Source organism: Vigna unguiculata, chromosome 9 (genome assembly GCF_004118075.2).
Source record: "Vigna unguiculata cultivar IT97K-499-35 chromosome 9, ASM411807v1, whole genome shotgun sequence".
Classification (NCBI taxonomy): Eukaryota; Viridiplantae; Streptophyta; class Magnoliopsida; order Fabales; family Fabaceae; genus Vigna; species Vigna unguiculata.
In genome coordinates, this window is record NC_040287.1 from 43,066,263 (window position 1) to 43,089,805 (window position 23,543).

A 23,543-nucleotide genomic window follows, 5' to 3' on the forward strand; every position below is an offset into this window, starting at 1 on the left:
ATTTTATAAGTAATGGTTTACACCTCTCTCAAAGTTTCCTCCAACGTAGGGCTTAACTTTAGAGGACCAAATACGCAGTGCTTCCCCTTTGAGAGGGTCCATTCCATTTTTCTTTCACGTTTGGAGTTAGAATAAAAAGCATTCTCAATAAAGTTATATACCAGCTTTTGACCCAAAATAAAAGTTAGATCTTGCTATGGGTGTGCAGAGCACACCCAATAGATAATGAGTTAAGATTCTCTAGTAATTAGAGATGGCAAATAAACCCGTCCCCGTGGGTATTGCCCGAACCCGTTCCCGTTTTGACGGGGAATCCCCGCATTGACTGGGTATGGGTATGGGTATGGGGAATCCCCGACTTTTTCAGTTGGGTATGGGGATGGGTATGGGGATGTACATATACCCGCCATAATACCCGTCCCCGCCATATCTTCATTCTCGTTTAAATTATTAAAATATTCACAATTAATCAAGTAACCCCTATATATATATATTTTTTTTTTCTATTTTTTATTTCTTTTAATTATTTCATTTGTCATGAAACTCATTCTCATCTCCAATATATTTTTTATCTTATCATAACCTTTATGTAATTATGTTAAAATGATGTATGTTAATTAAAAAAAAATTATGCCTCACATTTGAATATTTATATTATTTTTTAATATTTTTATTTATTATAAATTTTTCTTTCACATGAGAATGTTTATACTCTCAATTTAAGATAATATAAAAAAAATTCTTTACTTATTATTATTATTAATTTTTGTTTAATTTGAAGAACTCTTTTGTTTCATTAAAATAATTTTCGTTATTTTTCAACCATTAATTATATGTTAATATTTGAAAAGTTTTCTTAATTCTCTAAGATATTTTTCGTCTTATCATACCTTAGTTATACATTTGATTTCCTTTGTGTGATTTTTTTCGATAGTCTCTCAAATTATTTCTAAAACACACATTTGTTAGTTTTTTAATATTTTTATTTATTTTTTTTATTTTCATCATGTAGAATAATATTTCGATATATTCTATCTAATTATTTTTTATTTTATAACTCATTATTAATCATAATGTAATTTTTTCACTTTAAATTCTGTTTGAAGTGGTTAAAATTTTATATATATATATATATATATATATATATATATATATATAATGATATTTAGGAATAGTATATGATAATTCACTACAAGAAAAACATGAAATGGTGACTGATTTAGTCAGTAACCCATATCAGTCACTATTTTTCGTCATTGGTGGTAGTAGTTGATTTATTGTCTGAATCAATGACTAAATTAGTGACCGATTCAATGATCGAATCTGTACTTGATTTAGTGACCAATTTAATTACTAATTTATATGTAATTTAATGACAAATTTTTTGGTCACTAATGATATTTCTATTTAATTTTAACCACTTCAAACATAATTTAATAATTAGTTCTGTAAGGTATTTTTCATTTTATCATACCTTAATTATACATTTGATTTCCTTTGTGCGATTTCTTTCGATAGTCTCTCAAATTATTTCTAAAACACACATTTGTTAGTCTTTTAATATTTTTATTTATTGTTTATTTTCATCATGTAGAATAATATTTCGATATATTCTATCTAATTATTTGTTATTTTATAACTCACTATTAATCATACTGTAATTTTTTTCACTTTAATTGTATAAATAACTTTTATTTACTACAATATAAAAATTTAATGTAATTGCTATGAATATTTTTTTGTCACTATCCAACATCTATTGAAGTTCAAAAGATACAAAATCTATGTCAAAATTTTATTATTATGTTTATTATTTGTTCTTTGTGTCATTTTGATCAAGTGATGTATTATAACTTTTATTAGTGTATAAAAAAGAGATTCATTATAATTTAAAAAATTGAAGTAAACAAACATTTAAAATATATTTTAATTTGAATATTTGTTTTCCTTTTATTATTATGTTTATTATTTATTCTTTGTGTCATTTTGATCAAGTGATATATTATAACTTTTATTAGTGTATAAAAAAGATATTCATTAGAATTTAAAAAATTGAAGTAAACAAACATTTAAAATATATTTTAATTTAAATATTTGTTTTCCTTTTATATTTTTTTGAAATATTTTTTAATTTTATCAACTAAGTTCATCAATGTTGTAGTTTGCAAATTTAACAAATGTTTTGGTTCACATGAAATTTTATTTGGTATTCTAATATAAAATGTAAACAATTATAATTTATTTTAAGGTATTTGGCATCAAAGAAAATCCTCCTAATATTGAATATTTCATAATATTATGTTTTATTTACCGTAATTTTTTTTCTTTTATAAAAATTAATATTGAAGTAGTTAGAACACGGGTACGGGTATGGGTACGAGATTATACCCGTTACCCGGTGGGGATGGGGATGGGAAAAAAGTTTGATACCCGTTGGGTTTGGGTATGGGGATGGGGATGAATTTTTTATGCGGGGATGGGTATGGGATAGCGAAACCCGTCCCCGCCCCGCCCCGTTGCCATCCCTACTAGTAATTTTTTTCTGTATGGTTCTCTACTATGTTTTTGAAATATACTTATAAACACTTGTATAAATATTGGTAATTAAAATTTCATTATTCTATCTTAAAACATCAATATAAATGTTTATCAGTATATTTTAAAGATACAGTAAAAGACCGACAAAAAAAACATAATGGAGAATCAGATATCGTTATTGGTAAGAGAAATTTTTGCCGATGTTTAAACTGCTTAATAACTTAAAATTTCATACAAATTAGTCAAACTTATACTATTTGGTTGATCTAATAAATCTACTACCTTTGGATTGATACTTTGATTAGCATTTTGTCTGTAAAATTGCCATTTAATCCGAGATTGGTTCATGTATTGATTTCAACTAGTTATTGTCTGTATACCCAGTTAGACACTAGATCTAGGTTAGAAATCTTCAACTGTTGACTACAGTTAGAAAAAAAAAAAAGGATTTCTCAGCATTAACAATTCCCTGATAACGTTTTCGGACAAAGATCTAAGCATTTATTTTCTCCGGCGAAATAGGAAGTGTAAGGTACCAACTAAACACACTAAACACATGTTGACCCTCGCAATAATTAGGGATACAAAAAATATCTGCGCCCGCAGATATCTGTGGCGGATAGTTACTACTCGCGGATAGCGGGTAGCGTGTATTTTAATACCCGCTTATAAACGGGTTGGGTACGGGTATCATACTATCCGTACCCGTTACCCGAAAAATATTAAAATTAAAATTTAATTTATATTTTTTTAAGTTAAATTTAATTAAAATTAAAATTAATAGTATGTTTTATTATGTCAAATATGATTATAATTAAAATTAAATTAAATTTATATTTTATTTTTATAATTTTATATTAAAAAATTTATAAAATATATATATTTTGAATATTTGTGGGTATTGGGTATCCACGGGTACCCGCAAGTTTTAAGAATATCCGCAGGTATTTTTTAAGCAAATACCCGACGAGTAAACAGGAGGGTAGCGGACGAATTTTTTTTTTTACAGGTCGGGTTGCGGGTAGACACTATCCGTGCCTGACCCAACCCGTTGCCATCCCTAACAATAATCAATCATCTAACACATGGGGGACTGTGGGAGTTTATTTAAAACGGTATAAACATGTCTTTTTTTAATATATATATATATATATATATATATATATATATATTGTCACACCTATGTGTACGTATTTTTTAAATATATGTGATATTATATTAGTATGTGATGATAATATAATGTTATTAAATTATAATATATAAATAAATTTATATTTATTAAAAATAAAGTGAAATATATCAGAGAAGATAAGAGAATAACTGTTGATAAATAGAGAAAGAGAGAAAAACAGAGATAAATGATGTTATAAAAAAGTTTGTAGAACTAACAGTCAATTTTCAAAAATTTTATAAATAATTATATTTTAAAAGATAAAATTGATATTTTAAAATGTGAACACAAAAAGAAAAATTCTACTTTTAACTTCTATCTATTCTATTTTGTTTTTTAAGGTCACTTAGATCTTTCTCTTGAATGAAACAAAGAGTATTTTTATTATCTCAAACCGCTTGAGATATACATTTAAAAATTATTTTGATATTTAAGTCCGTAAGTATTTGAGTACAAAAATATTAAATGCTATAATAAATATAATTTAATTATAAATTAGTTTTATAAAATTGAATTACACTTAAAATCTATTTTTTGTAACAACTGACTAAATTGTGTTCGGTTTCATTTAAATTAGTTAATTATGTTAATACCTATCGATCGCTCATCTTCCTGATCGACGGTTCATACTGTATAATTTTTTTTTAATTGGTTATTGTTGTCTTTCCAATTTTTATCTCACTTAAACGACGAAAATGGCAGAATATTACATATTTCCATTTCTGAAATGTTAAATATCTTGAAAGAATTCACGCAACAAAAGATACAGTTAGAAAGTTAAGACATTATAATGCATCCTTTGGTATTTTATTTGATAAAACAATTCGAAGTTCTTCAGAACACCCCTAACTGTCAAACTCTGGATTTTTTTTTTCTGGGTGAATAACGCTGACTAAAATAAGTTCATGAAACTTGAATATAATTCATATTGCATTTCTATTTTGCGAAAACAAATTAATGCATTTAGATACGTAATAAAAAGAAGGAAACATCTGTAGCAGCTACATAAATTCTGGGTTCAATCATTAACTTTAAAACCAATCATGAGAATGGAGAAAGGTTGGATATGCAACTGACAAGATATTAAGTTCAAACTTATGTGACGCCATACACCAAACCAATATATTATAAAACATTTTCAATCCAAACAATGTAACATTTACATAAACTAAAAACAAAAAAACAAAAAGGGGTCCTAATAGAACACGTTGGTATTCTAATTCTTATCTTATGATATAAGAAGATACATATTATACATGGCTCAGCAGATTATAAATGAGTGATGTTTTGATTCACTCTTATCTAGATAAGTATGGTATGGGAAAGCCAATAAAAAAGTTTAACTTGAAAACAATAGTCTTGATACTGAGAAACCTTTTAATGATTTGACATTAGATTGAAGTGCAAACTCAATTATTACCTTAAATCCATTATTACTAATACTTTTAACTAAACAAATTAAAGAGTTTAATACACAATATTACATATCTTCACGTTTGAAAAACACTTAACCTTCCTGAATCAAGCCTGCGTTCATTTCTACAGCAAGTTAAAACCGCGGGCACAGTCGTATTCTTAATACTGGGTTTTTTTTAGAGAGAATCACCGGTTCAACTTATATAAAAGATTAATATTATTTTTAATAAAAAAAATTTAAGATAATGATTTTTTTATATAGTATTTAATATTTTATTTTAACGAGACTTAGATTAATACTTGAATTTTTAATCTTTAACTGTCGGTGAATGATGAAGGTCGAGAAAACGACGTCTCTGTGAGGCATTGTATCAAATAAATAATTAAACCTTGAAATTAATTATAAATTTCTTCCATTAATCTCCGCGTTTTGTCACAATTCATTTCAAAGAAGTTAACTTCATTTTTTTCAATGTCTCCCATTCAAAATTTGTTTTTTTTATAAATTGATATATAATTTAATTATGGTTTAATCCAATCAATACTAATAATTAGTCCACTGTGTGTGAGTTTCTATTTTTTTTCTATGTTAAATTACTATTTTTAACCTATTTTGACACTAGAATTGTGATTTTACCCGAATCCTCATGTCAAAGTGTATATATTTCATCATCTAAGAATGTGAAGAGAAACAAGAGAATGATATTAACTATGTAAAATACAGATATAGCAGTTATTGTGAAGAGATTGAAAGTAGTGGATGATGGTATTTTATTGGTGTGAATGAAAGCATTATAGGTGAGGTGTTATCATGGAGATAGAATCAGCGAGCGAGGATCATCGCAGAATTTGCATTTGCAGTACTTGAAAAAGAAACATTGGCCTGAGATTGCATTGTCTGAGATCTGGCAATGATGGTTGCAAATGGAAGAATGGAAGCATTTTCCATGGGGCCAGCTTCTACTGTTGCGCCAACAACTGCCTCTCCCTTCAGTCACTTCCGAAGCTGCGAACACACACACGCACACAAATAATCTATCAATTTCATCAAATCAAGATTATCTAGGGTTTAGGGTTTAACGGGACTTGCCTGAGGCTACAAGAACAACCACCGCAAAACAAACTGCAAATACTTGAATACGCTTAAGAAACCCTTCCATGGCGGTTGCTTCTTCACTTTTGGTGTTATTGATTTGTTGAGTGAGTGATAGATGAGATGAGGATGTAATATATAACTCTCGGGATCAATGCTCTGATGATTCATGCTTCGGTGGTGATATCACGGTTAGGTTAGCTTCACAAATAACATGCACAATCCATGAATCATCAGAACGAAGATATCAGTTTACATCACCAGATATTAACCCTTTAATACTCTATAATACTTTTAAATCAAGAATAGTTTTGAGTCTGAAAATAATATATTCAAATCAAGTGTAATGTTTAATTTTCCATCTAAATTATTATTAGAGTTTTTTCTCTACTAATCCCAAGACAGCGTGATCGAATTTTGTGTACGGTCTTATAATATTTGAAATATGTAAAATGATAAATAATCACAATGAAGAGACATTCTGTGATTAAAAATTTTAATGTGACGGTTTTTTTCAACTATAATATAGTCTTGATTTAAATTTAATTATTATTTCAGAGATAATAAAATTATATTTGAATGTTAACAAAAGAGAGATATAGTATGTTTATATATTTTACAATTTTTACACTTCAAGTTAAGAAAAAAAACAAATTTATTTATTTATTATTTTACTAAGATTATTAGTATTCTTCATGTAATCGGTGGAAATAAATTGATGAGAGAGTTGATATGTATGATTGGGAGCATGTAAAAATAGACAACAATTGATCCTTATAAAATAATAGGTGATTCTTAAAACAAAAATAATGGATTGTTGAATTATTAACTATATTTGTCTATCAACTTGTTTCGGGTCTTTCTTCCTACACCTCCAAGCATTTCTTCTGCACCTCCAAATTTTTGTTAAATTTTCAAAATACCCTTTGACCATTTAAAAAAACTCACGGACATCACACCCCCAAAAATACTTTCGGATGTCGACTTCCAAAAGTCAAAATATATTTGACTTCCCGAAGTTAAAATATATCACCGAAAGTCGACTTCCGGAAGTCAAAATATATTATTGAAAGTCGACTTTCGAAAGTCAAAATATATCACCGGAAGTTAACTTCCGGAAGTCAAAAATCATTACCGGAAGTCGACTTCCGGAAATCAAAAAACATTATGGAAGTCAACTTCCGAAGAATTTTTTTGACTTCCGGAAGTCGACTTCTGGGAATATTTTATGACTTCCGGTGATGATTTTTGATTTCCGGAAGTCGACTTCCGATGATATATTTTGACTTCCGAAAATTGACTTTCGTGATATATTTTGACTTTCGGAAGTCATATATTTCTACTTCCGGAAGTCGACATAATTTTGGGGGTGTGGTGTCTACGAGTTTTCTTAAATGGTCAAAGGATTTTTTGGGAATTTAAAGAAAGTTTGGAGGTGTAAAAGAAATTTTGGAGGTGCAGGAAGAAAGACCCACTTGTTCCTAGTAGCGTTGATCCGTCCATTTAGGAGTCGTGTGCTGGACTGGCCCAGTCCACTTGAAAAGCGGGCTGAATATTTGACTGGCCCACATATATTTTGGCCTGCATTATACCATGTAATTCACTCTATTGATTCATCATACATTACTGCTATTGCACCTTGAAGCAAAATACTGTTGACTGAACCCAAAAACTCAGAAGCATAGTTATATAAAACTAAAAAAGTTTGAACTGTCAATGTTGTGGTTTCAACCTATTACAAATTTACAACTTCCAACAAAGCAATGTAAACAATTGTTTCTTACATTAAAAATATTTAAGAACTAACATTGGAAGGGGCCGCGCGAACGCAGGCCCCCGCTGTCACAAATTATGATGTAGGCTCTCCCACTTGGGGAGACTTTAGGGTGGCACCCTTCCAAAGTGCAATGGAAGTCACCAACCTAGGCCATGGACCTTATTGATCACCCATTGACCCCATCCAGGTAAGTATGTTCAAATGTAGCCAGTTGCTCTTTATTTATACAATGTTGTCAACTGGCATGACTACAACTTGCTCGATGTGGGACTAGATAGGAGAACCATTTACTGCTCTATCTATCTGTCTGTGAGAAGAAACATACAAAGAAACCTGTTTCACCGATTCCACACTACAAATTTGAAAGGAATAAGTGTGTTCCATGAAATAACTCACATACGAGCATATCAGAAAATCCATAAGAAATAGAATGGAATAGAATCATTGTACTTTGTTTCTTGTTTCTTTCGTGTTCACCATAAGTACAATTTATATCACCTTATAAGATTTTTATCATTCATGAAGTATAAGTGAATCTTCTCATAATTTGTATTACCAAAAGAGATAGTTTAGATATCTCATTTTTGCATTCAAGGTAACTATTTTCTTAGGTTTAAAGAATTTCAAGTGGTGGCACCAAGCATCATCCTTCAAGCCCAGCCTAGCCTGATACTACTTTCCATTGATTGCGGCTTTCTTCAATGAAACTTTTCTGAGCTACTTAACCTCAAAGGAGTCGCTCATTCTACATGTCCACCAGGGCTTTAACAATGTAGTGACTTTAACACCCCAACATTGTGATAGAACTACGTCGTTCTCTGACAAGAAAGGATGCCAACAGTGATGGTAAAATAAGTACCAATCGAACTCCAGCACTCGCATTCACCAGAAACATGATTGAGGAGATTAAAAATCTGTCAACTGTTGTCTCAGAGTAGCTACCTGCTCTCTCTTTTTTTTTTTTTCAGGATAAATATTTACACATGTCTAACAATGCTACCTTCATATTCAGGAAAGTATGAAATGTAAATCTTATATTTTCAAATAATAGTAATTGATAAATAATGAATAAAAATACACACAGGAACATTGTAAACCTTTTTTAACCGCAAACAATCATATATATTATATATTTACTTTTATAATTATATGAAAAGCAACAATAAAGATTATCTTTTACTGGATTGCGCGAGTAATAAACTCAATTGATAACCTTATACTGAGAACACTACCCTCTTATCTACTGAATGTTTTCAATATTTTTTTGTACTTAACTTTAGAACACCCATTACTATTTATTACTATTTATTCAGAACGAACCCACAGGAATTTAACAATTTTTACATAACTTTAAAACACCGATTACTGTTTATTCTGCGCGTATCGACAGTAATTTAACCATTTTCAATCAACTCATTATATTACTGTTCATTTTACATATCACACAAGGAAACGAACCTTTAAAGGTTGTGATAAAATGTTACAGTGGCATTAACGAGCTTTTTGAAGGTACAAAGTAAGTGATTTATGCGAGTCGGTGATTAACTGATGCATAAAAAACTATATACAAACATTAATAGTTCCCCGAGCTCCTGACTTTCCATGATATCATTTTATTTTGAAGCTTAGTGTAGGAAATCTTTCATTGGATCATCATGATGGACTTTCTTCATCCTGTATGCCTCCATGTCCTCTTCAGTAACCTCATCGTTCCATCTGACATTATACTTGCGTTTCCTCTCATCTTTCTCTTCCCTCTTCCTTAGATCTTCCTGTGAAACAACGTTACAACGTTTGTATAAATGTCACAATAACTACATCTCAAAAGATTGAATGATACATAAAAATACATTTTACACTAGAAATAGACATCATAATGTAAAGTCATATTTGTTAGAAGAAATTATCAACAAAATTTAGTTTAAATCGAATGTGTCGTGTCCTTGGTAATTAAGGTCGACAGAGTTATTGGCAAAAAAAATATAATTAATTCCAGTGGGTACAAATAAGACGCAGAATGACTACCAAAGACCGAGTACACATACGATAGAATGTCATTTACCTTCTTGAGTGCATCAGCAAGCAATTTCTCATCTAGAACTAAATCATCTGGGACATCAGTACCCCACGTAGCAAGTTTTTTCTCCTCCACGGGTGCAGGATCCTCTGTAGTTCATTGAAAAGATAGTGATTAATAGACATGCTAAATACAATAAACAAAATTTACAAACAAACAGAAATAAGAAAGGAACGAAATAGAGGTAGAGAAACAACGTTTGTTAGCGAACGAACCTGTAGCAGCCTCCTTACGGGCAATATTAGCTTTCATAAGATCACTTGCAGCTTCAGCAGCCTCAATACCAGCGGCACCGGTGCAATAGCTATTTCGAATTGTCTGCTTGCAGCACTTATAGCCCCACTGGTGATCCTTCCACCATGAGCCCCACACAGTTGTGTGGTTGTTAATGTAAATATCTTCTTCATACTTGCTCCTGGGGACTGCTGCTTCCTGTTGGAAACATCAGATAAATAATAATTAAATCTCAAGTAACCATAAAGCAGAATCATTAAAGTCAAAACTAAAATTCAAGGTAAAACACAAACGTTAACAATCATGAAAAATGTCCCACTACCAAGAATATTTAAGATTTATAAGCAAACTACAATGGTACTCTACAGATTTAGAATACAACTCTCACCTGGCCTTTAATTATTCTACCAGCACGATCATACTCAACTTGCATTTCAGTTTGGCCAAGCAGAAGTTCTCTTGGAGGCTTGTTCTCATCAGCAGCATTGCCATACTTCTCAATAATGGTTTTCTTTGTTTGATGCTTCAGCTCCTCACTTCGGATAAGGAAACTTTTATGGACTAATTCAGCTTGTGATGGGGCCGCTTGCATGTGAACATCTTGCCCCTTTTCAAATGCTTCCCAAGCATGGATGTTCAACTCCTTAAATTCCAAAGCTTGCCCGCTATTTCTATATTGGTTATCACCCTACAGTACGAAAGCAGGTTCAGTCTAAATACAAGATCCCATATAGCAGTAGAAACAAGTTACAATGTTCCAAATTTTCATTCAAGACAAGTTACCCCATAAAACTTTTCATTTGGATCTGCATCTGGAAGTGGATCCTCTCGCATGGATCTGGTCTTGGGATCATAATGTGCTGAATTGACATCAAGATTAAGAAGATATTTTGCAGTATCTTCTCGAATACGTAGATTCCTGTAGGAAAAAATAGTTCAGCTCCAATTCATCTAATATAAATAATGAAATAACCTTAAATATAACCAATTAAACTGAAAAGATATATTAAAATGATGGTAACATAAAAATTACCTCACAGTTCCTGTACTTCCACCACCTGTTGTACGCACACGCTTCTCAACCTTTGCAAAGTCCATTTGTTTGCTCTCATCAACCTTTGCCTCATCTACCCTTAGATCATCTTCCTCTTCATCCTCATCACTTGCAGCATCCTCACCATTTTGGTTGCTCTTCTCCAATTTCTTAAGTTGTTGTTCTTTCAGGTACTTCTTCCGTGCTTCATCTCTAGCTTCATACCTCTCAATGACTCGAGCATAAGTTGACGCATCATAACCATTCCATCTGTCCCGTTTTCCATCATAGTCGAGCTCAAAAGTTTCTATCTTTTCATCAGGGGCAATGTGAGTGTTTGTCCATTTTGCTCCCACTTTTCGTGGTCTTTCCATACATGACTTCACATCATGGGTCATAGCTCCACAACTGTAACAAGAAGATTGGAGTGGTCCATAAATAAATTCAAAGACAAGCCTGGTTGTCAAATAGTTTACAGGATTTGAAAGATAATATTTAGAAAACATGTCTTAATAGCCAAACATATCAAACAACATATTCACGTACTCATAATTAATGAAGTTATAAGGTAAAAACATAAATACTAAGTCATCTGTTATGCTATATACAGTCCCACTCCCAGCCATTTTCGTCTAGTTTAAATAACAATAGAAAACTAATTAAATATTCAGACTTCGAAAACCTAAAATACACATTGACTAGCAGCACCAAGAACCCAGTCAAAAGTTGCACCTGGAAACCTCTTAAGTTCAAGAGTAGAATCAACTGATTATGCGAGTGTTTACCTAAACACGTTGCTTTGAGAGAGAATTTACATGCAAGTAAACGTCGCATTTATTTATTGTCTTATAACCAATACTAGTAAAAGTTTAATCAAGAGTTTTGTCAGACAAGAAGTATGTACATACATTAAACACAGAGAAAATGCTCAAAAATATTTGTCAAATAAAGATCACTTACTTTTCGCATGCGCCTTTCCTATACTTGTCAGCCTGATGGATTTTAGCACCTCTATCGTACCATGATTTGGTGTAATTGGGATCAGATTTCCATTTTCTTTGATGTTTCAAACTCTACAAGCATAACAATAGGACAAAAAGAAAATGTTAACTTTTATACATCAAACATCCCAAATTCCTTCCGATCTCAATAACTCTAAAGAGTAGAGACACTTACAGGTCTCTCGGCATTAAGATACCAAGGCGCAGATGACATATACTGGGGAATATGAGGATTGATTTCCTTCCCATCCTCATCAAGTTCAGCTGGCGCAAGCCCCGCTTTTCGTGCCTCCTCCAACTCAATCTGTTTGCGATGGTCCTCCCTGGACTTAAATGCCACTGAAATTCATGCCAAAAAACTTTAAACAACATTGAGGTATATAAGGTATAATGAGACGAACATAGTTATGTTTAAAATTCAATTAAAATTAAAAAGTGAAAATTGAAGAATTGTGCAAACAGTCTCAAACCAATCAACCTAAGAGCTATGAAGCCCCGGTACTTCAAATTTAAACAGATATCCGAATCCAATTCTGAAACTCCCAACAATACTAAACTAGTCTGAGAAAAAAAAAAAACTCACTCTCTCTAAACCTTGCCAAAATACTTGTTTCTATCATCTATTAATTCAAAACATGATGAGTAACGATTAATAGATATGAATTGTAATCTACAAGTAGTTAAATCAGGAAATTCCCAAATATAAATCGTAAATCAGGAAATTGTAACACGGATAGTAAGATCCTACATATCTTATGAAATTGATATTCACACAAATAGATTGAATTGGAGTGAGACTAAAAGGAGTTTGGAAGTTGATCAACAGTTTTCTCGTTCACAAAAGAGAGGGGAGTCACTGAATTTTTACTTTTTCACTGCAGTAAAAATTCCCAAAGAGTCTCTTTTATTTTTGGCCAGTTTCCAGAGTCATCTACTAATGGCTTAAAATGTTTTCAACCAAAATGGACTAATGTTTTGAAACGGGTACAAGTGTGGGCATTGATATCAGAAACCCTAGAAAATGAAAATATGGGTTTTGGAAGGGAGAGGATAGTACCTGAAGCGGTAGCCATGCTGTGAAGTACGCAGAAAGGAATTGAAGATCAAAGATGAAAACGAAGAAAATGATCAAAAGCTTCTATCTTTTCACCACCACCGAACTTCCGCCGAAACTCCGAAGCACCACCACAGCCTCTGTACGCGGGTTCACAACATTGCTTACAAATGAGACTCGATATTCTTGATTGAGCACAAAAGGAAGGAGAATAGATCAGAGGAGAAAGCGAAGGACAATACAAAAGCTTGCAGATGATTGGGATCAAGACCACCGCAGAAAACGAAAACTTTCGTAACCCTATATATCTATAATCTAATGTAATCTAATATATCTGGTATCTAATATCTATATTAATATATTAATAGGGGATTCTTCTTTTTTTTTTCATTTATCAAAATAATGATTTTACCCTTTAAATATAACTTATTTATTTATTTGCATCTATATCTTTGATCTATATCTATAATAATAAAGGATAATAAAAGAGATTTCTCTTTTTTGTGTCCACATTTCATAATATCCGTTTTATCTTTAGTTATTTTAAAAATTAATTATTTTATAAATAATTTACTTTTAATCATTTTTCTACAAATTTTTTTATCTTAAATTATTATTTAAAATTTTTTTACATATTTTTTTTAATTTTATATTTAACAACTATTTTAAAAATTATATATTTGTTATTAATATTAAATTTCTTAAAAATTAAAAAATACGAATGCACAATAACAACAAAGACAATAGCGCCTGTATGTTCCCTAGTATCTATAAGAAGAAAATATTAGTACAATTTAAAATCCATAAATACTTATAAATCACATTTTGACACTTAATATATTTTTTGATATTTTTGTCATTTTATGTGTAAATAGTAAATCACTGACGAACAATAAATTTTTCCTTTTATAGTGCTCTTTTATTATAAGTTTTTTTCTTCCAAAATAAAAATTGATTATTATTATTAGTACTAGCATTTTTAAATTTTTTAGAAATTTAAGATAATAACAAAATATATAATTTTTAAAATAGTTGTTAAATATAAAATTAAAAAAAGTAAGATATGTAAAAATAAAATTTAAATAATGAGATTTGTAGAGAAGTGATTAAAAGTAAATTATTTATAAAATAATTAATTTTTAAAATAACTAAGGGTAAAGCGGGTATTATTAAATGTGGATACAAAATGAGGAATCCCCTTTATTATTTATACAAAATGAGGAATCCCCTTTATTATTTACTAGCGTAACACAGGCGCTATCGCGCGCCTGTGTGTATGTATTTTTTAAATATGCGTGATAATACATATATTATAATTATATTTATTAAAAATAAAGTGAAATATATCAGAACAGATAAAAGAATAAGCATTGATAAATAAAGAAGAAGCAAAACATCTGATTTTATAAAAAAATTGTAAAAATAATGGTCAATTTTTAAAAATTTAATAAATTATTATATTTAAAGGGTAAAATCGGTATTTTGAAAAGTGAACACAAAAAAGAGAATCCCCTTTATATATTGTTATAGATTATTATAATTATAATATTATTATATATAATATATATATATATATATAATATATAATATATATATATATATATATATATATATATATTATAGAATAGATAGATATAGATATTTGTATTATTATTATTATTAGGATTTATATTATTATTTTAGTATATTATCATAAAATAATATAATTATTTAATTATATTATAAATGATTTTATGTTTCTATGACACATCTATATAATTGTAATAGTTACGTAGATATTTTTTTAATTTATTTAAACAAGTTCATTTTTAATTATATTATTTTTTAAAAAAAAAATTCGTGAGTCACATACAAGTTTTGTAAGAAAAGTACAGTTCAAATATCATTTTGTTTATTGTTTACACCAAATACGCATAATCTCTCACAAAACTCAATTTGTAACTTCACTTTAATTTCTATTATAAATAAATATTTCATGATATATTTTTTTAAACTATTATCAGAACACCACAAAATTTTCTATACATGATATTTTTGTATTGAAAGACAACAGTATATATTTACTTTGCGATTCCCTTTAACTACAATTTATAATTGTAAGTTTGGATTGTGGAACAAAATTTTAAGAATTTTGGAATCAACTTAATTATATTAAGCTATTTTATGATTTTAATTACAACAATAAGATAACTAAATAAATTCGTTAAGGACAACGCACATCAATTGAATAAATAATAATCAAATAAAAGTGTTATATAAAAAAAATAAAAATTACGTACATATACCATTTTAAATAAAAAAATGTTAAAACAAAGTTCTAGAGTATTTTCTTTTTGTTGTTCGATTTTTTCAATTTTATTTTATGTGAAACTTAAATTCGTATTTAAATTTCTAATAATTTTTTACGAATACTTTTTACTTGTATAATTGTTTATTTTAACAAGACATACCATTAGTTAGAAAGACGTTTTATACAAATACATATAAATACATATAAGTTAATTGTGAAAACTAACCAAACTACGATATCAATTATAAATCTTTTAAAGACGAATTACTAGATAAACAAAACATAAATCAAATATGCACCATGAAATTATTAAGAGAAGGGTGACCATGACCTCCCACAATTTTAATTTGTTTATATTATATATATATATATATATATATATATATATATATATATATATATATATATATATTAATTATTTTCAATTTTTTAATCAAAGTTAAAGTTGAATGAGGTATCTTTTTATTTATTTTATAAAACATAACATTTAATGTTAATAAATAATAAAACATAAAATCAAAATTTAGTGAAGAATACAAATATTTATTAAGATATTTATTATTATTATTATTTTGTATTTGTATAGTTTTCATAAATTATACTTATCTCACACTCTCATATATTTTCTTTTTATTTGAAAAATAAAAAATAAAAACTTATTTTTTTTATTTTTATTTTTCATTTGTTCTTTTTAATATTTGTGAAGAAAAAAAGTAAATATCTTTTTGATAATGAAATATTAAGATAATAAATTTAAGTATTTTTCTTTGTTTGTTGTTAAGTTTCAATTTTAAGTATATTTTTTAATTTGATGAAGTTATTTTTACTTCCTAAAAAGGAGACCTTCGGTTTTATAATTTTTAACTAAACATTAAATAAAGTCAAATAGTTATCAGATGCAAAGTTAGGAGTATCTTTGAGGTGAGAAGTGAAAAACAACGTCTTAAAGTTGTGAGCAAAATGAATATATGATTTGACATGACCAAAAATAAACAAATTTGTGAATTTTTATTTTTATTGTTTTACCTTTAACCCTTATTTAATGTATCACAAATTACAGACTTACGCCTTTTAAAAAAAATACAAAATTCCAATACTTATTGTGAATGTTATAATATACCAAAGTAGTTTATAAACTTTGTTTTTTCTCAACTAACCGAAATATAATTTTAAAAATAAAACTGCGAGTGTTGAATCGATATCGAATTAGTCGATATATGATGCAAATGTCAATAAAATTAAGATCAAAATAGAAAATAATAATGCAGCACTCGAAGTATATACATACCAGTCAAACCAAATTCTTTAAACTTTAATTTGATTTACGAACAAAATTCATTGCTCAAGACCCATTTAATTGAACATTGAGATTTGACTATTAAAAAAAAAATACTATTTCGATTTAGCTGTTTAATTAAATAAATAAAACTGAGTTAGTAATTATCGAAGAAATCTTAATAACTGTTGACTAAGTGGATTTATTTTTCTATTGAAAAAAAGCTTGGAATTAGGTACCACATATTTATTTAAAATTAAGAAAGAAAAAACAAGAAAGACTTTAGAGATTGCTTAGGGTTAAGGGAGCTGAACTAAAAGCACCAACCAAAGCTTTTGATTTTGGCTCTTCCATCCACTTTCAAATAATATATATGAAAATCAACATAAAAAAAAATAATATTCTAACTTTCAATTCAACAAGTTTCTTAAATAATAACCAAACTCAGACTATATAAAAGTTAAAAGAATATTTAATGTAGAAAAGGAAAAGAAAGAAAGAGTACTGGACACAAAAATTCAGGAATATATGCAAAGATTGATATGAGGGAAAAAGAAATACATCAATGGCATAAATTCCCAGGGCAACAAAAAAAAGCTACCTCCCTGATATTGCTATCATGATTAGTATATTTTATTTTCTAAATAACTATATAAATTGTTATTTATATTATCTTATTTTGTATTTATTATTTATTAATTCTAAAAAAAAAAGAAAAAATAATGCCCAACATAATGATTGATAAATCTCTATTTTTTGGCCGAAACTGCTGAGAGGCATTTTTGGTTTATTATTTCAGAAAACTCAAGTGCGAATCGCCTCTACTGAAGAAGAGGGAGGGTCCTCAAAACGGCGTAAGAAACCGCTGAAACGCTCCTCTTTCGTCTTTCCGCTCTTCTCTCTCTCTGGTGTGGCTCTTGGTTTCGTCAAAAGGTGTGGGTGGGTCGGTGTCATAGCCAAAAGATGTGTTTTTTTTTGTACCCAAAACCATGTTATGCTCCCAATTTCAAAATTACTTGTTGTTTTTTCCTTTCCCTCCTCAATTACTAGATATTAATTGCTGTTGTTGTTACTGTTCAAGCTCTGGAGGTCTTCACTGTGAATTCCTCTTCTTCAGCGTTTATTTCGGATCGTTCTGACTTTTGCAGTGAGCTATATGTTTTCTTTATTTCGGATTTTTGGTTTCTTTCTGTCTTTGTCTGAATTTTTTTTTTTAAAATTGTGTCAAATTTATTGGATCATTTCCGAGGCCCTTTTCAATTTTGGGGAATATCATTTTTGTTTTTCTTTTTGTTTTTTGTGTCGCCAGTGATTTTAGGTTGGTACGATATCCGTGATGAGAGTAGAATATCATTTTTTTGAAACAATAATGGTCTTCTTACTTCCCCTCTTCCTGTATATTCTACTGTTATGAAATTTCTGTGTTCATCACTATCAATATTCTATTGTTTAGATCGTATATGAAGTTTATTTCTGTCTTGAAGTGGTTCATTGTAGCATCACGATCAATATTCTATCGTTTTCATTCTAAATTTTATTTTGGTCTTTCTCTTGTGTTCATTTTATTTGGGGTTTTTGATTTGGAATTTTGTTTAACCTGACCAGGATTATTACTGGTTGAGTAACAGTGAATAACGATTTTTTGGGTCATGCTTTTGACTGTCATATTATTGTTCGTTGCAATTGATGGTCTGCCTTATTTATTTATTTATTATTGTTCCAGGTATAGTGCTGTGTCAACGAGTGAATCGTTGTATTTGTTGATGCATTCGGTGGTTATGTTGGTGTAAGAAACTAAGAACTGCTGCTACTTCACGATGGGTGCTGCTTGTTGTGTTGCTGCCAGAGACAAAACTATACAAAGTGGATCAACCAGTGACATTTTGCACCGAAACGTTCGGTGTTCTCCAACATGGAGCTTTCGGTGGGATCACCGAGGGCGTGTAGCTGGTGAAGATACTTCTATAAATTGGTTTTCTGATGGTATTAGCAGAAATGATGGATCGGAGAATAAAAATGAATCAGCATATGTTTCAGAGGACGGAAGTCCATTGCAGAATTATCAACGGAAAAGATTCCAACAGTCTCCAATTTCGGAAGCAACTGCTGTACGTGGGAGAAATTCAACATCAGGTAACTCTTCGGAATTTTCCCTTTTGGTTTTAAACATTAACCGACTTGGGTTGGACTTTTCTAGAACTGGCTGTTCTCTCGGTTTTTTCATAGTTTATTCTCTACCCTTATATCGATCGAGACGTGTGAGAGATATGAAATTCTAGTACATATCTGAAACTTGGAGATATGTATTCTCACGTATTTTGTGTCCAAAGCAATCAGATTCAGATATAAGGACAAATTGAAAATTAGCATAAAGTCTGGTTTCTTAAATGGATAGTTCTGTAAAGGCTAAAATTTCTGTCTCTATGAATGAGATGACGGAAACTGACATCGCAAAGTAAGAGCAGAAACCACAGAACTATCAATTGTTTTTTATTTATTTTTCACATTGTTGCAGTAGCAAATATAGAGGGGTTAGATTAAATGGTTATTTAAATTTGATGGCACCGTTAATCTTATAAGAGAAATGAACTGCTAGGAATTTAGATTTGTCAGCGCTAATCATTGTTTAAAGATAAACCATACACACAATAATCCAGAAGGGAATCGAAAAGTGAAAAGATGGTAATGGTAGAGCATCATCTTTGTTTATTCTGAAACTTGTATGAGATTTAGTTAAATACTTCCAGCTTTTGAGATTCAGAAACCAGGTTTTCAATTAGTGTTAGATTTATCCGGTTCATCCCTTTTTTTCGGACAGGAAGTTTTGGTGATAGTTTGTAAAAAGTATTTAGTTAAATATCGTCGGAAGTCACCAAAATATTGAAAAATTCTTACTGTATCCGTGTCCCTACAAAAGTTGAAGGTGGCTATTCAATCATTTGTGGTCAATCTCCTTGCCTCAGGAAACACTGGAGATCATCCTTTAAAATTATCTATATTTTCTAATAAATATTTTGTTTCTATTTCTTCCGAGGGTTCTACAAAACGTTAAAGGTGGGAAAAGTTCCTTTGTCATGCATTTTCTATCTTCAAGTAGTTATACTGAAGGAAATCAAATCAGGAAAGAATTCTTAACACCAGACTTACTCAATTTAGCTTTTAGTTCAGGATATTGAAGTTTTTTGGTCATTTAGATAGGGTAGGTGAATTTTAATCAGTACTTCTTCCTATAGAACCCGGGAATATAATTTAGGCAACTAAGAAAATAAGTATGATGAATAAGGTGGTTTTGTATTGCTTATTTTGAATCTTATTAGAATATTATTATTACACTTTAAATTTAACTAATCCGGGTTTACTATTATTCTGTCATTTGATTCTTCTACACTGTCTGACAAGGTTATTTGTGATTATTGCAGACCAATCTTTTTCAGGGACTGTTTCTACGGAAGTGAGTGTGGAACAGGTGAGGTTATATTAATGAATGTGTGTTTAAGGGTGGTGTATTTAGTGAGAAGACATTTTCTTTTGAGTTAAAAAAAAATGAATATTGACATTAGATCTTATCATCAACGCTCAAGATGAAAATGCGTGTTGTAAGTTTTTTTAGAAGTCACCCGACTTTAAGTCTAGAACATCCTTGTATATCTGTATGATTTTTTATTTACTCTTTCACTCATTAAAATATGACCCTTTTACTATATATGCGCTCCCCACCACAACCACAACCACACACATGCACACACACATACTTGAAACGTATGTTTCTTCTTTGTAGCAATTCCTAATAATGAATCACACTCTAGGTGAATGGGCTGGTGGAATCATCAACAATATCTTGTCCATCTCCCACAAAACCATCACTGCCTTCAACATCACTATCAACATCTCCTCTATCATCCCAGTGTCACATACCTCCCTCAAACTTGACCCCTGTAAGGTGGCCCTGCCATTCCCCAGGATACCGATTATCACAGCAAGCTTCTGATAGCCGAATTCCAGCAGTCAAGTCACCCAGCAGCTTCTCTCTGTCTGAAGAAAGGCCGGTATTTCCTTCATGGAACAATGATGTGGGTATGCGCTCGCATGGTGGATCTTCAGATGGTTGGTCCATACCTGGTTTTTCTGAGTTGATGGGAACTCCTCACAGAGAAAGGTGGTCATTTGATAGTGAGTCCTTTGGTTTTAACCGTGAAAGATTAGTTAGATCTGGTAGTTGGTTTTCAGCTTCATCAGTTGATTTGCAATCATGTGGAATTTGCTCAAAACTTCTAGCGGAGAAGTCTTCTTGGAGCACTCAAAAGATAATTGCGAGTAATGATCTTTCTGTAGTTTCTGTACTTATCTGCGGACATGTCTATCATGCTGAATGTTTGGAGAGAATGACATCTGATATCAATAAGTATGATCCAGCTTGTCCAGTTTGCACTTTCGGTGAAAAACAAACTATGAAGTTGTCTGCAAAGGCCCTGAAAGCTGAAATGGATTTGAAGGCTAGAAACAATAAATCAAAGAATCGGATTGTGGACAGTGATATTGACGATGATTCTGTTGTGTTTGATCACTTTAAAGGGAGAGGGTTTAGAGGTAAAGGTCCTAGGAATGACTCCAGTTCCAGCAGGAGAAGCTCCTTTGGGAAACCTTTTTTGCGGCGACACTTTTCCTTTGGATCAAAGGGTCCCAGATCCATGTTAGATAATCACCCTACAAGAAAGAAGGGTTTCTTTTGGGCCAAATCTAGCAAGGAATAAGGTGCTTCTTGTTTGTTGGGAGGTCGGTGGCTTTATCTTTCTTTCTTTTCTTGCATGTATATGTTTACCTGTAGCATCTTTTTAGTGTCTTTATCTTCCATCTATGGCATGCTTATGTTTATGAGTAGCATCTTTAGCTTATGCCATGCATTGTAATGAAGAAATGTGGTATAGCTGTCAAGTTATTGTACTTAAAAGGTTCTTCTGCACGGTACACTGGAAATCTTAAGTAATTCTTCTGTACTTAAAACTTTTTTTTTTCACTTTCTTTATAGCAGGTTCCATTATTGATCATCTGTGCATCCTCTAAAGGTTTAGGAAAAGACAAGATGCAATTCATGCTTTCGGAGTGCGTCTGTATACACTAATCTGCAATTTCAACTGGATAAGAAGTTGAAGTTACTCTGTAAGAAGACATAGAGAAGTATATGAGAGACATACAGACGTAAAAAGTAGTGTTTGTCCCAAGGGTCTTTCTGCATTGTGTACAGGTTGATTTGTTTATTGCATGGATATAATTCTTATATCCAAATGATGTTCTGTTGTCCATGGTTCTGCTCATATGTAATGTAAAACATTAGCCCTTCGGCGTTTCCGAAGTTGGGCAATGATTTTCACAGATTGATAGGCAATACCAAATAGCTGGATCGTCTTTAGTTGGTTGCTTTCAATGAAAGAGCAGTTTCAGGATAGCCTATTGTCGAATTAGTGTTTTTTGTAGTTAGCGGATCGAATCATATGTATACATTATTCTGATGTGTTGGCTTTAATGAAAGAACGTTTTCAGCATAGCATCCTGTTCGATTAATGGTTTTTTGTCGGTAGCAAATTGAATTATATGCATAGAGATCAGTGGGTTGGGTGCTTCATGGTGGAAGGAGTTGCGGTGCTTCTTGACTGAAGTTGATTGATAATATAAAGTTTATACTATAAGTGTATTTAAATTAAATTGTATAAAGTTATGTTTTTTAATATATCCTTATTTTTTACTTTCACTGTGTATTGTAAATGGTGGAAAAGTTATGAACATCTTCTCCTGTATCAGCATAATCCTTGAAATATCAGTTGAGGAGAATTAATATAAGGCTACAAGATGAAAGGTACAAAACGAAAACATGAATGAGACAAGTTTAAAAATACTAGTGTGCAGCACTAAATGTAAGAATCCTCGAACAGAACAGAACACTTATTTAACTGTTCTTTTGAGTCACCAACTCGTAATTCTATAAATGTCAATCACAGAGAACGCATTTATGAGATAAGTCAGTACAATAGCATAATAGACATTATTTGTCACAAGAACTCTGTCACAAGAATATCCTCGCAATTTTTCATCAAATGCCATACAGGCTCCACTATTCATCACATCACCCATTCATTTCTGACCACCATTGTATGAAGTTCTTATTAGATTACTGATGTATTTTAGAAAGGAAAATTACCTTTTGATAATTTTTCTTTTACAAACTTAACAAACCTTCTAAAAAGTAGAATTAAAGTAAATAAATTTTTATTTTTTAATTAAAATAAAACAATAAAATAATAGTTTTTTATCTAAATAGAAAAGTTTGTTAAAACTTTGTTAAAAACACTTTATTATCTATAATATCTATAATATATATATATATATATATATATATATATATATATATATATATATTACCTTCTTGATTATATTTAATCAAGGAAAGTTTAAATCCCAGTTGGTTCTAACTAATTCACATTAGTAATTATTATAAAACTCTTTTTTCAATCAAATTTCCAATTTTTTAATTATTGCACTTTAAAATTCAATATTAGTTTGATGCTCAGAAGTATATTTATTTCTATTA

The 23,543-nt window shown here is 30.3% G+C and overlaps 2 protein-coding genes and 1 non-coding gene across 6 annotated transcripts; 1 reads left to right on the top strand and 2 right to left on the bottom strand.

Annotated features, from left to right (window-relative positions):
• Positions 1–8,029: 8,029 nt before the first annotated feature.
• Positions 8,030–8,190, bottom strand: LOC114164902. Its single transcript, XR_003599637.1, has one exon. It is a non-coding gene; the product is annotated as a U1 spliceosomal RNA (small nuclear RNA).
• Positions 8,191–9,385: 1,195 nt separating this feature from the next.
• On the bottom strand, positions 9,386–13,705 carry LOC114163908 (pre-mRNA-splicing factor SLU7-A-like). The gene is made up of 9 exons (XM_028048294.1): positions 13,398–13,705; positions 12,516–12,679; positions 12,300–12,412; positions 11,340–11,747; positions 11,090–11,225; positions 10,695–10,994; positions 10,288–10,504; positions 10,058–10,161; positions 9,386–9,767 (listed from the first exon to the last, which is right to left on the bottom strand). Exons 1-9 carry the CDS (start codon positions 13,411–13,413, stop codon positions 9,621–9,623), a joined length of 1,605 nt encoding a protein of 534 aa, XP_027904095.1. The 5' UTR covers positions 13,414–13,705; the 3' UTR covers positions 9,386–9,620.
• A 3,963-nt stretch (positions 13,706–17,668) lies between these two features.
• LOC114163358 lies at positions 17,669–22,505 on the top strand. 4 transcript variants are annotated; one of them, XM_028047624.1, is made up of 5 exons: positions 17,669–17,814; positions 18,684–19,093; positions 20,380–20,426; positions 20,767–21,733; positions 21,990–22,505. In XM_028047624.1, exons 2-4 carry the CDS (start codon positions 18,778–18,780, stop codon positions 21,709–21,711), a joined length of 1,308 nt encoding a protein of 435 aa, XP_027903425.1. In that variant the 5' UTR covers positions 17,669–17,814; positions 18,684–18,777; the 3' UTR covers positions 21,712–21,733; positions 21,990–22,505. The 4 variants fall into 4 exon arrangements, with proteins under 4 accessions (XP_027903425.1, XP_027903423.1, XP_027903422.1 ...); XM_028047622.1 differs by having other exon boundaries at positions 17,708–17,893; positions 21,987–22,505; XM_028047621.1 differs by having other exon boundaries at positions 17,708–17,893.
• Positions 22,506–23,543: the final 1,038 nt, after the last annotated feature.

Bases quoted from the DNA above. Each gene is read 5' to 3' on its own strand.
- LOC114163908 (XM_028048294.1), bottom strand. The intron at 12,413-12,515 runs GTAAGTGTCTCT...TTATGCTTGTAG, and splicing joins ATCTTAATGCCGAGAGACCT to AGTTTGAAACATCAAAGAAA. The intron at 10,995-11,089 runs GTAACTTGTCTT...TTCGTACTGTAG, and splicing joins CAAATGAAAAGTTTTATGGG to GGTGATAACCAATATAGAAA.
- LOC114163358 (XM_028047624.1), top strand. From the start codon at position 18,778: ATGGGTGCTGCTTGTTGTGTTGCTGCCAGAGACAAAACTATACAAAGT. The intron at 19,094-20,379 runs GTAACTCTTCGG...TGATTATTGCAG, and splicing joins TGGGAGAAATTCAACATCAG to ACCAATCTTTTTCAGGGACT. The intron at 20,427-20,766 runs GTGAGGTTATAT...ATCACACTCTAG, and splicing joins CGGAAGTGAGTGTGGAACAG to GTGAATGGGCTGGTGGAATC.